Source organism: Phalangium opilio, unplaced genomic scaffold (assembly GCF_054372755.1).
Source record: "Phalangium opilio isolate 3A_F unplaced genomic scaffold, DU_Popi_V2 ptg000082l_1, whole genome shotgun sequence".
NCBI classification, from domain to species: domain Eukaryota; kingdom Metazoa; phylum Arthropoda; class Arachnida; order Opiliones; family Phalangiidae; genus Phalangium; species Phalangium opilio.
This window is the reverse complement of record NW_028324189.1, coordinates 2,289,464-2,303,154: the sequence shown is the minus strand read 5'-3', so window position 1 is coordinate 2,303,154 and position 13,691 is coordinate 2,289,464. Positions and strand designations below refer to the sequence as shown.

The window sequence follows — 13,691 nt, the reverse complement described above, 5'->3', positions numbered from 1 at the left end:
AGATGCTTGTGATAATTAGTTCATTATCCCTTTAGGGTTGTAACCTCCTGGCGGGTAAGGTAAGACGAGAGAGTACTTTTCTGTGAAAAGAAACAAACTGCTTGGAATTCCTTCTCTGTGGCGTTGGAATGTTAACTTTGTCCAATGAAGAAAAGCCTAACCAAGAAACGGGGGCGGCTAATAAATTTTTTTAAAGAAAAAAAAAATCTTCAGAGATGCCCGTACCTATTTCGGTTTTTGGCGGACGCCTGCCCAAGCCAGAAAGGCTCAAGCAGTACGCTCAAATTAAACTCAGTACCATATCACGAATATATTCAAATTAAACAAGAATATCATAGTGTGCCAAAAAAAAACAATACCCTATTATAAATCAAATTTGATTTCACAGTAATAAACGTAGTTTCCAATTAAAGGGTTTTTGCCGATTCTGGTTTACTCAGTGTTGCCAAGCCATTGAGAAAAGAGAAAGGTTAGCAGTTCAGTTTGAATCAGTACTTGACCAACTTGACTCACAGAGGGCCTGACAACACTGCACTGAAGTTTAAACCGCGAGAGAGAGAGAGAGAGAGAGAGAGAGAGAGAGAGAGAGAGAGAGAGAGAGAGAGAGGGAAGGGGAATTTTCTATAACTTCTTTAATGAAATGAAAATTATCTATACATAACAATGGATTCTGTTCAGTTCTCTTGGGTTTTTCTCTAGCAAGTAGCAACACTGGGAGCACGGAAAAACTACACCTGACCTATTATTCTTGTTTCAAATCAGTATTCTTGTAAATAATAATTTTATTCACATACTATCTATTCATTTCCTTTGAATACGGAATCTATTTGGTTTTTCTTTTTGCTTTTTGGGACATTAGTAGTGAATATTTTCCCAAAATATTTATTAAATATTAAGCTCAATATTCATAGAAATTCTGATATAATTCAGGTTTGGGGTAAATTCTTCGGACCAAAAAATTTTAGAGGGGTGGGTAATCTCACGGGAGGGTAGTATAGAAAATTTTTAGGGGTAGTTAGAAAAAAAAAATTTAAGCCACATTCCATCCTAGCCTTTGTAGAAGTTGAAAATATTTCTACGCTAGTTCGGTATTCAGGCCCATAGCCTCCAGGCTACCTTCACTCTCGAACTCGCGCGAGAAATTTTTTTACCTTTCAAAAAAACTAAGGTACGAAAACTTATTGATCTGATAGCGTCTGGCTGGCAGGCTGGTTTATTGTGTTCAAAATAAATGCGAAGTAATTTTAAGTGAGCGTGATTTCAGTTTTAATGGGTATTTTTTAACGTTTCCACCAGTGTTACCAGATAATTTTAAAGTGGTGTACAATCCGTTATGTTGGGGCGGGGCCTATATCAAGAGAGCTCCACAGGTTACGCGTTAATTTCCTAGCGTAAACAAGTGCATTGGGAATAGGCATCGGTCACGTGACATTGCCCAATCACTACTCCATGAAATAGTAACACTACTACTACCAAAATATAGTTCTTGATGCACCCCTTCATAATGCATCCCTTTAAAAGCTAGCAGTTCAATTTGACCAAACTTGGCTGGCTCAGAAAGGTTTTGTTAACAATGCACCAAGAGAAAGGGCTGGAATTCTACCTCACGCTTTTAAAAACAATCAAGGTTAAGGCAGGGGAACAGAAATACGTACGTAAATTAGCGAGTTTTAGAACTTTTCTAAACATTTGCAATGATGATGTTGGGTTTACCTTGTTGTAAAATGTCTCGGGTTGACCGGCAATCGGCATCTCGTTAAAGGGGGGGAAGGGGGGTTTAAAGAAAAGCTTCCACATACCGCCGCCACGAGCGGGTCGGTCGCGCGCGCCACATTTCCCTCCTTATCACGTAGCTACCCTCCCCGTTTTAAGAACCATTCAATGATATTTTTTTGCTGAACTTTTTAAAAACGCGGAGGGGCCCTAACCTGTTTTTTTCATGGCGGCCATGATAGACCATCATTTTCCCGCTCATAACTATAGGTGGCGCTTTTTCAGTGCCACGGCGAAAAACCGTCCCGCGCCACCGAAAACCATCAACGGTGTACAAAAAGTTTAACTAATTCTTAAACGTCTTAATAAACCTAACGGTTAATGTTTAAAACGTTTTAACTTTTACACAAAGTTATTACCAAAGTAAACAGACTTTGAAAACTTTACTTTTCTTCGCGTTCAATTCGCAACTTTTTTTAAAAAAAGGTTGTTTCTTTCTTAACAACATTCCAAGCAACTCGAATTTTCCAAGAAATCCCGAAGCCCGGGTCGCCGCTCAACTAAAATTTTGTGTGCCTGCTTCAATGTTCGGACGTCTTATAATACCGAAACGAAATTTTTCGATTATTTCGTAAGATTTAAATCAACTTTCATGTGGATTTCATTGTTTTACATTTGTTTTTGGAATTAATATTATCATCGAGGATTAGGAAGAACAACACTTCTCGGGTAAGTTGCGTTATTTACTTTTGTTTGTATTTTGTTATGTTATTTTTATTTGGGGGGGGGGGGGAAAGGAGAAAGCTATAATTTGTTTTATTTAGAAGTGTCGTGTTATGGACGGTTCTCATTGGGTTGGGTTAAAATTTTACGTTTTCAATATTTGGGCGTAAATAAAAATTGATTTCTTTTCCAAGTCGAGGGCATTTTAAAGGCGTAGTCTGTACTATTTTAACTATATTTAAAATTTTATGTTTTTTTTTAAAAAGTGCATTAAGTCTAACCGAGGGGGAAGTTAAAAACGAAAAAGTGTGATATTTTACGACATAGGGACTTCCCAAAACCGAGGGGCCAATAACTAATCTTAATATCTGTACCTTCAGTCAAATAATTTTACTATAGAAGTACGCTTACATCTAAAAATATAAATGTTTTATAAATTTTTTTTAACGAATTGGTCAAAAAATTGCAATAAATGTGCGCTTTTAACTGACAGAGCAACATTTTTGGTTTAATATCTGCACCTTCAGTCAAATAATTTGAATGTTAAAATGCGTTTACGTCTTGTGATATATATGTTTTTATAAATATTTAACGCATTTGTTAAAAAAATTGCAATAAATGTGCTTTTTTAACTGAGAAAGCAACATTTTTGGTTTAATATCTGCACCTTCAGTCAAATAATTTGCCTGTTAAAATGCGTTAACGAATTTGTCTAAAATAACTGCAATAAATATGTGCTTTTTTAACTGAGAAAGCAACATTTTGGGTTTAATATCTGCACCTTCAGTCAAATAAGTTGCCTGTTAAAATACGTTAACGAATAACGAATTTCATGCGGCTAAAAATTGCAATAAATGCACTTTTTTAAGGCCTGAGAAGCGAGACGTGTTTTGGTTTAATACCCATGTAACTGCAGTAAAATAAGAAGCTACAATACTTTAAATATGAAATACCGTAGTTAATAATTTTAGTATAAATCTAATTATTTGAAAACGCAAATGAAATCAGGAAACTGGGGAAAAACGATTCAACGCGTTAATTACCCTTTTGTGTTTCCCGTTAATTTTTGAAGCTCTGGTTCAATTAGCAGCTTTAAAAACATGTTTGCTTCGATAATTAGCGGGGCAGGAACGAAAAGAAAAAAAAAGAAGGGGGTTGAGAAGGAATTTAGGAATCCCTACGATTAAATGGAGTGTAAAATTCGCTCCAAATTTTTGAACCAATCATGTTTTTAGAATAAAACATCTCACCCGTTTTATTATTTATTATTATTTTTTCAACGAAGACATTAAAGTGGTACTGAAGTGTTTATTAACTTTAAATATTTAAGTCGTGGTCAAGTTTAATTTAGGAAGGGGTAAGAGTCATTACTCTCTAAGCGACGACTTGTTTTTATCCCCCATCCCAGTTACAATCTTATTTAAACTTAACTTAAATATGAACTTTTCAAGGCGAAATACGTCAACACGTGGTGGTCAAGTTTAATTACGAAGGGGGTACGGGTCAGTTCAAAGGCTTTCTTTAAGCGACGACTTGTTTTTATCCCCCATCCCAGTTACAATCTTATTTAAACTTAAATATAAACCTTTCAAGACGAAATACGTCAACACGTGGTGGTCAAGTTTAATTACAAAGGTGGTACGGGTCAGTTTAAAGGCTTTCTCTAAGCGACGTCTTGTTTTTGTTATTCCTTCCCCCCCCACTGCCCCCTCCCCCCGTCCCAATCATCTCCATCTTGAATATTTTTTTTTACTTCGTTTTCTCATCTGGAAAAGAATTTGGGCGATTACATCATTAGATGGCCCCGGGAGGTTCGTCTTTAAGTTCTTATAGAAACAGGAGGCAAAAACGCCACAACCAACGAGAATCTTCTTCATACCCTAACCAAAATTAAGCTCGCTGGACTCCCAATAATCTTACCCTCGTGCCAGCAACTCAAAAACCAGGGTTGCCAGATTTATTTCCTTCCTATATCCATAATTTCATTTTTGCCAAAATTATTTTAAGGTCAAACATTAAGCTATAGTTGTCAATGTTAATGTTAACAGTATTTTATTATTTTTATTTGGAAATTGTTTTAAAAGATATAGTAACGGTCAACGTTTGAATTTTTCGTAAACTTTTGTCACTCCTTCACTTCTCTACTCCGTGAAACCGCTCGTTTATTATTTTATTTGAAGGCCGAGGTCCAACGAAACGGGTTGGTTTTAGCGAACTGAAAAGCGAGCATCGAGACTAACAATAAACCATTTCGGAAATTACATACAGAGAAACCACCACAGGAGGGCGATGCATGCCTCCATTGGGGTATGTATTCTCCCTCGCAATATTGTAGGTCTCGATGCTCGGTTTTCAGTTCACTAGAACCAACCCTTTTCGTTGGACCTCGGCCTTTAAAACATATTAATAGTAATATGCAACATTGAAGTTGTAGTAAACTCTGTATATGAACACCCCTGCTTTCTTTCTACTCCTTTCTAATTTTCCTCCATGAAACGGCGACCGTCCATCTTTGAAAAGATCGCCTATACTATTTCCTCATTACAAGAATGTTTCTCAAATTTATCATTTTGTGCTGGCTTTATTTAATACGCCGGGTAAAAAAAAAATTTATAACTTTTCTTCGATTAATTTTTAATATGGTAGGTGTTTTAATTAAAAATTGGGAGAGAGATTATTAACAGAAAATGAAGTATGGAGGGAGGGAGGGTGGTTGTAATATCATATCCATTAATACGATAACATCCGAGGGGCTAATCACGCACTAGCTTTTTGTACCTGTATTACGAAAGGGTTGGGAGTAATCTCAGTCAAGGGTAGGGCTTTGTAAAAATACGTTGAGTGAATGGCCCCTCGGATCGAAGCGAAAACTAATTTTCTTCAGTTTCGTTGAAAAATTTCGTCGTAGCGTAAAGGCGATAAATTATTTGAGTCTAGCACTTTCGTTTGGCATTCCGTGACATTGCGATAATTTTAAAAAGTATAATTTTCTTTTAATTGCAGGCCAATTGAAAGTCAACAATGCGCTTGCGTAAAAGAGGGAGGTACTGGCCTTTGAAGCCAAGTACCCGGGACAACCATTCGTAATCCCCCCAAAAAATAAACCCCCAAATTACAAATCATAGTCCATACGAGAAACATAACCAACCCCCTTCTAAAAACCGCCGGCGTTTGTCATGCGCACACGCGTCATCGATGGCAGCGCTGACAAGCAGCCTTCCGTCATCAACAACGCCACTTCAAACGGTGGTGGTGATGGTGGTCTTGGTACTAATAACATTGAAGAATATCTGTTAGACGAGGCCCGTTTCCGTGGCGGATACAATAATTCCAAAAGCTACTATCCATCTTCATTACCGGGTCAAATGTCCAAAGCGGCTAAATTAAGGACAGTGTCCATTATAGACACTTTAAGCGAACTGGCGCGTGGTGGGGTCGAATTAGAACGCGAACGTGGACCGCACGTTGGTACCTCCTCCGGAACTTCCCCGCCTTTTTTACCTTTAAACGAATTCGAAAAGATCCCAAACTTAGGCGACCTTGACCCTCTAAATAGGGTCAATCATAGAGGACTAAATAGACGTCGACACGTCATAGCAACCGCGTCATCCTCGACTTCCAATAGGGAAGTTAGGGAACGTTTACTAGATTTTCGTGACGCGGATGAACCCACTTTTCAAAATTTGCCCAAAACAACAACGACAACGGGCAGGAAGGGTGGTGTAAACCGTGACAAAAGAATATCGGACGTATCCGTTACAAATATGGGTGGAAGTAGACGAAGCGGAAGTGATAAAGCAAACGAATTATTAATGGGACGAGGTTTACTAATCCCCGCCTCTTCTCTAACAGTCAAACACGATAAAACTAAAGGTAAGCTTTGCCTTTGAAAACCACGTTTAAATTGTTAATGCTTGAATTATTTTTTTTTATAATTCAAGGTGGTGGTTCATCTTCAAAATCCGTAGTCAATGTCCCAACATTCAGCCGCTACTCAGCTTCGAGAGTTCCGGCGGGTTTGGAAGTTCGCGTTCGAGGATGTAGTGACAAATCGCAGACAAATACCGGCATGGGTATCGCGGGTTTTAAAGGAGGAAGTTCGCGTCACGGTGGCGCGAATATATCTACGTGTCGCGCCGTGGATAGGGACATGTCCCGTTCGTGTTTCTCCGATAGCGAGATCGATACCGATTTCTTATCGAGTGTTAGGACAAATAATAATCATTCTAAGACAGTGTCATCGCGAGTGACTACCGCGACCAGGAGTAAGTGTTCCTCGGATGATTGTTTGGATTGGGACGATGGAACGCCTTGGGATACGCGACCCAGATCTAGGGTTAAGCCCGCTAATACGCGAGGACATCGCGACGATCATCGCCTCAGTGCCTCGATAATCGAGGAAACTAAAACGTCACCACCGTGTCCCGTTGGTGTAGAGGCTTTCAACCCCGCCAAGCCCATCTCGCAAAGGTACCCCAAGAAACATAGAATGCCCGAATGGATACGAACTTTGTTTAAGACGGCCAAACAAGGAAACCTGGAAATGTTGGTAAGTTGAAATTTTCTTTGAAACGGGTTCGCGCGCCAAAGTTCGGTTTCGGGACATCACTTACAAAAGTAGATGCCAAGAGAAAACCGAATTCTTTTACTTCGTAGAAACACGGTATGGTGGACATGGATTCGGCCTTGGTCCGAAATTTAAGTGACCATAGTGGGAACAGTTTATGGCATTTATGCGCGGCGCACAACCATCTAGCCTGTGTTCAATGGCTTTGCGCGAAATTTGGCTCGGAAGGTTTAGAGGATGAGAATAAGAGTGGTCAAAGACCGGTCATTCTAGCCGTTAAGGTTCGTGCGTAGTATATATCACCGTAGTTTAGGAAATTAAATTAACTAAAGTAATTAATATCAATTAGTTTGGGAGTTTATCCGTGGTTCAGTGGCTGATGGAAAGACAATCCCAAACATCTAGCGTACCAGATGGGGCAAATCGAACCTTATTGCATTGCGCGGCTAAATACGGCCAGGTATTTAAATTTAAGTTAAATGTCACGCGGCAATCATTTGTCTTACGTTAAAATTAATTTTCAGTCACCAGTGTTAAATTGGTTATTAAATTATTCAAACGCACCTGATGGCGTCGATGTCAATCATCGCGATATTAATGGTAATACGCCATTGCATTTAGCAGCTAAATACGGACACATTCAATGTGCTAAAGTAAGTTCACCTTGTTTAGGCCTATTTATGCGGATTGATAGTTAAAAATGAGGGGTTTTGATTCTATTAGGAGCTTGTGTTACAAAGTGGGGATATAACGCTTCGAAACGAAGCTGGTTTAAAACCCTATGATGTGGCAATTCGAAACAATTTTAAGGCTTGTGCAGAATATTTGTTGTCGATAGAAGCGACAATATCATTGGCTACTGAACAATGTATATTGGAAAGCGAAATTTATCGGTAAGTTCTTAATTTAAACTTAAGTTTGAGTTTAGTTGAAGTTTAAAAAGGTTTTTAACTGACTTACCATCTCGTTGATTGCGGCTATTAGTTGATCCTTTGTAGATTTTCTCACCAAGGGTTAAAAATTATAGGTTAAGTCTTAGCATTTCACTCAAAAATTCGATACCATTCTTTAACTTCGTTGTAAAGCAAAATAAAAAGTCAATCGTTCTTTTTTAGGCCTTAGAATAATCTTTCAATTAAAATGACGCTTACTTCAATTAACTAATTAATTAATTAATTAATTTCTAAACACCGGCCTCCGCTCGCCAAAACTAGACAATGCCGCGCGAAACGAGCAGATGACACTTCAAACAAGCCCGCTAACCAAAGCAGTGGCCTAGCAAATTCGCTGAACATAAGCCTATAAAACCGGCGGTTTTTTTGAACGATTTAAAGTCACATTTTCCCCATACTTTTCATATTTCCATCCCAAAACAAATAGACAATATAGAAAAATCATTCAGGCTTAAGAGAAAACACTTTAGAGAAACAGTTAGGCCTAAAAAGTAATTATAACTACCAAAATAGATATAATTATTACAACCACTTTTTCCTTCCCCCCAGTTACAGAATCGAAAATTCCGACGGCAGAAAATTGTTTAAAGACGTTAGTTTAAATTTTTTTTCTTCTCTTATAATACCGTAAAAGAAAATTCCAAGAAATAACGTTCAAAATTTTGAAATGATTTTTCTTTGGTTCCCCTCTTTCTCTCTCTACATTACGTTACATTCGTGACATTGTATAGTTACTGCACCTGGTAAAATGTTCCCTGAGGCATCAGCGAGAAATGTTGGAGAGCTTCAAAAAAATACAAGAAGAATTCCAGCAGAAAGAAGAAGAAGCGGACGATCATTCGGCCGAAAGCGAAAAGTAAGAAATCCTTCCAAAGGCTAAAGAATTAACATAAACAATGCTCGGCTCTATTGTATAATAATACACTTCCTCGTACTGCGTTCTCCCCTAAGCCTCGCGGGCTAATCGCTCCCATTAACATATTTTCTTTTAAGACCACTATCCTCAAGGATACCGGGAATGATTAGACATCCATATGTATTAAAAAATAGCCCCCTCCGCCCCCCAAACTGAATTATTATCGCCCCTTTCGGACCCCCTATCCCTAGAAAAACAGTCTTAACCTATTAAAAATATCATAGTATGGGGACGAATTTAAATTCCAATGCCGGGATAATTTATCTGATTTTGTTTTTATATTAAGAAACTTCTAAAAGATTATATTCCTTGAGCGTCTTGGTTTTTGAATGAAACTTTTAGGCCGGCTCTCAGTGACTATAGGGATAAATAGAAGTAGATCAACAGAAGTTTGTTAGGCGTCAAATATAAGAAGGGGGAAGAATCGCTTACTCATCAAAATCGCGGAGAACTTTACGACGACGTAGGCTAGTGGGGGAAGACTCCCCCGAGTGTGGGGGGAGATTTGTACCCCTAAACTTCAGGAGGGCTATAAATTAATGACAGTTCTGTGATTGTGTTAGAGTCTATGGCAAGGTAGTATTCATGCCACTACAGCTCATTTTTTTCTTAGGACACGCGGGTTTGATAAAATATATCAGTCCTTAAACAATTTACCATCTGGTTTCACAGGGGATTAATTTAAAAGTACCCCAATCGCAGGGGGGTGTGGGGGTTTGAGGGTTTAAGTTAAAATGTACAGGGGAATTTGAAAATACCTCCTCATAATTTTTAGCTATCATGAAAAATATGTTAAACGCGCGAGTGATCCAGAATTTTAATTAGTTTTCTTGGCTGTGGATAGAATTTCTATATCGGATGGGAAAGATGGAACTGAACTGGGGGGAGGGGGGATAATTGATAAAAATGGGAGAGGGGGAATTTGGGGGGGGGGGCGCAAATTGAAAATTTATGAATAATACTTTTACCTAAACACGACGAGAACTAACTTACTAAGATCCAACGATAAGGAATTTTTCTTTTGATTCTCATCCCTCAGGGGGGACTTCAAGGGGGGTCAAAAATGATTTCGGACGCTACGCCGAATGCCTCTTAAATACCTTATAGGCGTGGGTATCCACCTAGAATTTATTAAATACACCCAAGAATAAATAACAACTTGTTTGTTCAGTTTAATAGAGATTGAGAAATTAACCGAGTTGTATTTTTTATTTTCGATATTCGGGTGATAATGAAATGAACTCGGGTATCTTTTTATTCTTGATTAGGGGCGAAGATAGAAGAAATGATAATATACATACCGAATTCCAAAATATTCTTAGTCAAGAAATCAATCGATTTTGTAACGCCGTTTTGCCCAAAGATACAAACGCTTGCCATACCATCGAGGAAAAGTGGAAGAGGGTTTGTAGAAAAACGTCGCAGCACGTCACCGCTTCTCGTAGAGATCCTCTCGAGATTGTCCGGTAAGTTAAGAACTGATGAATGGCGTTTCATCCATCTCCTCTTCGGTGGTCATCAGGGTCTACCATTCTTTTGTTTAGGTCTCAATTCTCCAGGGTTCAAGCCAGGGCATCTTGTTACGTCTCTCTTCAAGATGTCGAAGTGGCGTCATCCTCCGAGAGTTCCTTATCAGGGGACAGTGGTGACGAGACCGAAGGAATTTTCGAATCGCGACCCAACGTGGACTTATCCGATCATGGTTCATTCGCCAGTCGCTTAAAAGGAGATTCTCCTCGTGGTAAAGCAACCGGAAGTCGTACCTCCGAAGGTCTCCCCTCCCTTCCCACCAGTTCCTCAGAGGTTAAGAAGAAACGCGTCACGTCCGTCGTCGGTGGCGTGTCGAGACTTCAAGCGTCAGCGGTTGAAAACAGACCTTGGTCGTATCACGCGCAATTACCTCACTCCGACGTCGATTTAAGAGTACTCTTCGATCGCAATCCCGAATTAAAACAAGAAGGTCGAACTTGCTCAGTCTTGGAGGTTTTAGAACCGTCTAGTAGCGAAAACGAAGAGTTAACTCAAATAGAAAAACATTACGGTGGTGGTGGTGGAGGAAATCACGCTAAAAGTAATAGCAAGGGTTTAGTGGTTAGTGAAAGCCGGGAAAGTGGCAATCCATCAGGGGCCTCCTCATCCTCTACCAAAACGGTTCGAAGTCCTTTACGAATTAAAGTTCCGCCAACAGTTGTGACGACAAAATCGAACCAGGAACCTTCTTCTACAACGGATTCAAAAAACGGGGCAAGCGGCGGCTTCTCTAATAACAAAGATGGTAGCGCCAACACGGATTTTAGTCGCCGCTCATTACCCCAAAAACCATCTTCGCATCAAGCCATTACCATAACCCTAACGGCGGGCGGAACCTCGCGTGAGTTGGTAACTTTACCCGACGGACAACGTAAGATTCAAGTATCTTCGACGACGCAAAATCGCGCGGCGCTACCGTCGAAATCCACCAGCAAGACTAGTAAGGTGTTACCACCGGAACCGAGAGACGTCTCAACAACTGATGAGGCTCATTCCGAACCCGAATCGACGTCCTTAGTCGCCCATAGCACTCAAATACTTGACACCACCGGAAGTGAAAGTTGTACCAGCAGTAGTTCTCCAGAAAATTCAGATTCTACGGGACGTGGCGACACGGTTTCCACTTCCGGTACGCAACCCGGAACTGTCCTCAAGAAGAAAGGTTTTCTGCTGAAGTTTTCTTTGAAAAATCGATGGTCTTCCAAGCAAAAGTTGAGGGTATCGAAAAAATCGAGTGAATCCAGTGGTGGGGAAGATAGTTTGAAAGATAGTAGCGCCGTTTTGACGTCAGCAACAACAACGAACCACCATCAAGATGGCCCGTCATATTCGCCCGCAGAAGCTCAATCCTTCTCTAGTCAAGATTCATCGTCCTTAAACGAATCGGCTCCACTTCCCGCCATCTCTAACAGCCACCCAATTTCCGAAGACATATCCGAAAATCTCTCGGGTACCATGACAAACGAACCAACTCAATCACAACCGGAAATCGTTAGTACGTCGAACCAGGACGGTGGACAACACTTGAAGAAGATGGAACGTTTCTTGCCACCACCTCCACCTCCTCCAACAGTCAGAAGGGAACCACCTCCCATGCCACCGGTTGACGAAAACGATCCCGATTACGAAAGGCCGATGGAAGTATCACCTCCAAGTAGCGCTGTATTACCCGATATCCTTAGCGCATCCAACTTGATAACTTCGGCTAAGCCATCTTCGTCGTCATCATCCGAAAACAAAGAAGAAACTGAAGACACTTTAAGTAACAAAGAAAGATACTGTTCCGCCTCGGAGATATCTAGGTTGTACTGCTCTACGGGGAAATTAGATTCAAGACCACCGTCATCAGCTTCCAGGATCGATTCTTCTTTACGTTCCGATGATACATACAAAAGCATAAGTTTCCCTTTGAGTAAGATGTCTTCAGCATCGACGGAACTTCTCGTAACCCCGGATTCCTCAACAGCTGGTAGACAATCACCAGCGCCCAGCGAGGTCTCTAAAACTGAAAGCGCGCTATCTCCACCCAGCGACGTATCAAAAACAGAGAGCCATCGACACACGAACCACTTGGGTAGAATTGACGAAATACTTAGCGTCAAAAAGAGCGAGAACGATAACACGCCCACTACAATCTTAGACATATCCCAAGTGTCGCACTGTCAGGATTCAAACCAGGACAGTGAAGAGATGAAAGAGTACGAAACAATCCCAGAAAGTACCACATCCGATGAGGTAAGTTTGTCAGTTGTCACCCGCAATCCTAGTTTACGAATGATTTCAAACTAATCACTTACCATCTTTACTCCAAACAGTTCAGACAATCAACAAGTACAAATAAAAAAAGACTGAACCGACCTTGGTACGAAGTCTCGGACGATGAAGACATTTTAACTCCAGGAAGATTCAAACCTTTAGGAGCTCAAAGCAATTCCGAAGATGAAGACAACACCATTTTAAGATGACCCTAATAAACTATCAAAACAATCACCGTTGATCCATCATTAAAAATAGGGTACAAAACAAAATCCACACAGAATTAATTAACTGAAAATAAAAACAAAGTTTTTGTTCATGTTTGTTGTAAACACGTATTTATTTTTTTTTTTTTTTTTACTTCTCACCCCTTTAAAAAAAAAAAAATCTCATAAACGGGTGTAGAATTCAAGACGGGTAAATTTTTTTTTTTAATCTATATTTTTATATATGAATATAGCGCACTTTATATATTATTAAAAAAAGTAAAGAAATCAAACCCCAATTTCCCCAAAACGAACGAACAAAATTAAAAATTGTTTTTTTCAAAAGAAATTTGAATTTGGGAATGGTAGGTATTTTATAATTGTTGAAAAAAATATTGCCTGAATTTTGTTTATTTTCTATATGACAAGGTATATTTGTGCCATTAAAAAAAATTAATTAATTAATAGTCATACTAATTGTCTTAATTAAAAATTATTTCCCCCCTTTTCCCCCAATTAATTGTACTTAAGCCTAGAAATCATCAATGGCGCCTAATTATTATAATTAAAATTGGTAATTAAACATAGTTTATAATAAAAAATTTAATGTTTTCCCATTAATTGTTTGTTTGTTTGTTTGTTTGTTTTAAGTTGCTATTTATTTATTTTTTATAAATTTGACATTTTTTTTGTTGTTGTTTGTGCCACACTTAAGTTTAATTTGTTTCAGCGATTAAAAAATGGTTTGACTTGAAACGTAACCACCAATAAAACCTGGATAATTCATAATTAATTAATTAATTAACGATTAATTTTAATTATAAGCC

The 13,691-nt window shown here is 39.1% G+C and overlaps 1 protein-coding gene across 1 annotated transcript; it reads left to right on the top strand.

The window, feature by feature from the left end:
- Positions 1 to 1,866: 1,866 nt before the first annotated feature.
- Positions 1,867 to 13,485, top strand: LOC149650868 (uncharacterized). The gene is made up of 12 exons (XM_089847528.1): positions 1,867 to 2,442; positions 5,440 to 6,309; positions 6,378 to 6,985; positions 7,093 to 7,284; positions 7,353 to 7,463; positions 7,528 to 7,656; positions 7,727 to 7,896; positions 8,506 to 8,548; positions 8,688 to 8,812; positions 10,141 to 10,338; positions 10,417 to 12,637; positions 12,718 to 13,485. Exons 2-12 carry the CDS (start codon positions 5,613 to 5,615, stop codon positions 12,865 to 12,867), a joined length of 4,644 nt encoding a protein of 1,547 aa, XP_089703654.1. The 5' UTR covers positions 1,867 to 2,442; positions 5,440 to 5,612; the 3' UTR covers positions 12,868 to 13,485.
- Positions 13,486 to 13,691: the final 206 nt, after the last annotated feature.

Coding starts and splice junctions, on each gene's coding strand:
- LOC149650868 (XM_089847528.1), top strand. CDS start 5,613: ATGCGCACACGCGTCATCGATGGCAGCGCTGACAAGCAGCCTTCCGTC. Junction 7,657..7,726: donor GACACATTCAATGTGCTAAA/GTAAGTTCACCT, acceptor TGATTCTATTAG/GAGCTTGTGTTACAAAGTGG. Junction 8,813..10,140: donor CATTCGGCCGAAAGCGAAAA/GTAAGAAATCCT, acceptor ATTCTTGATTAG/GGGCGAAGATAGAAGAAATG.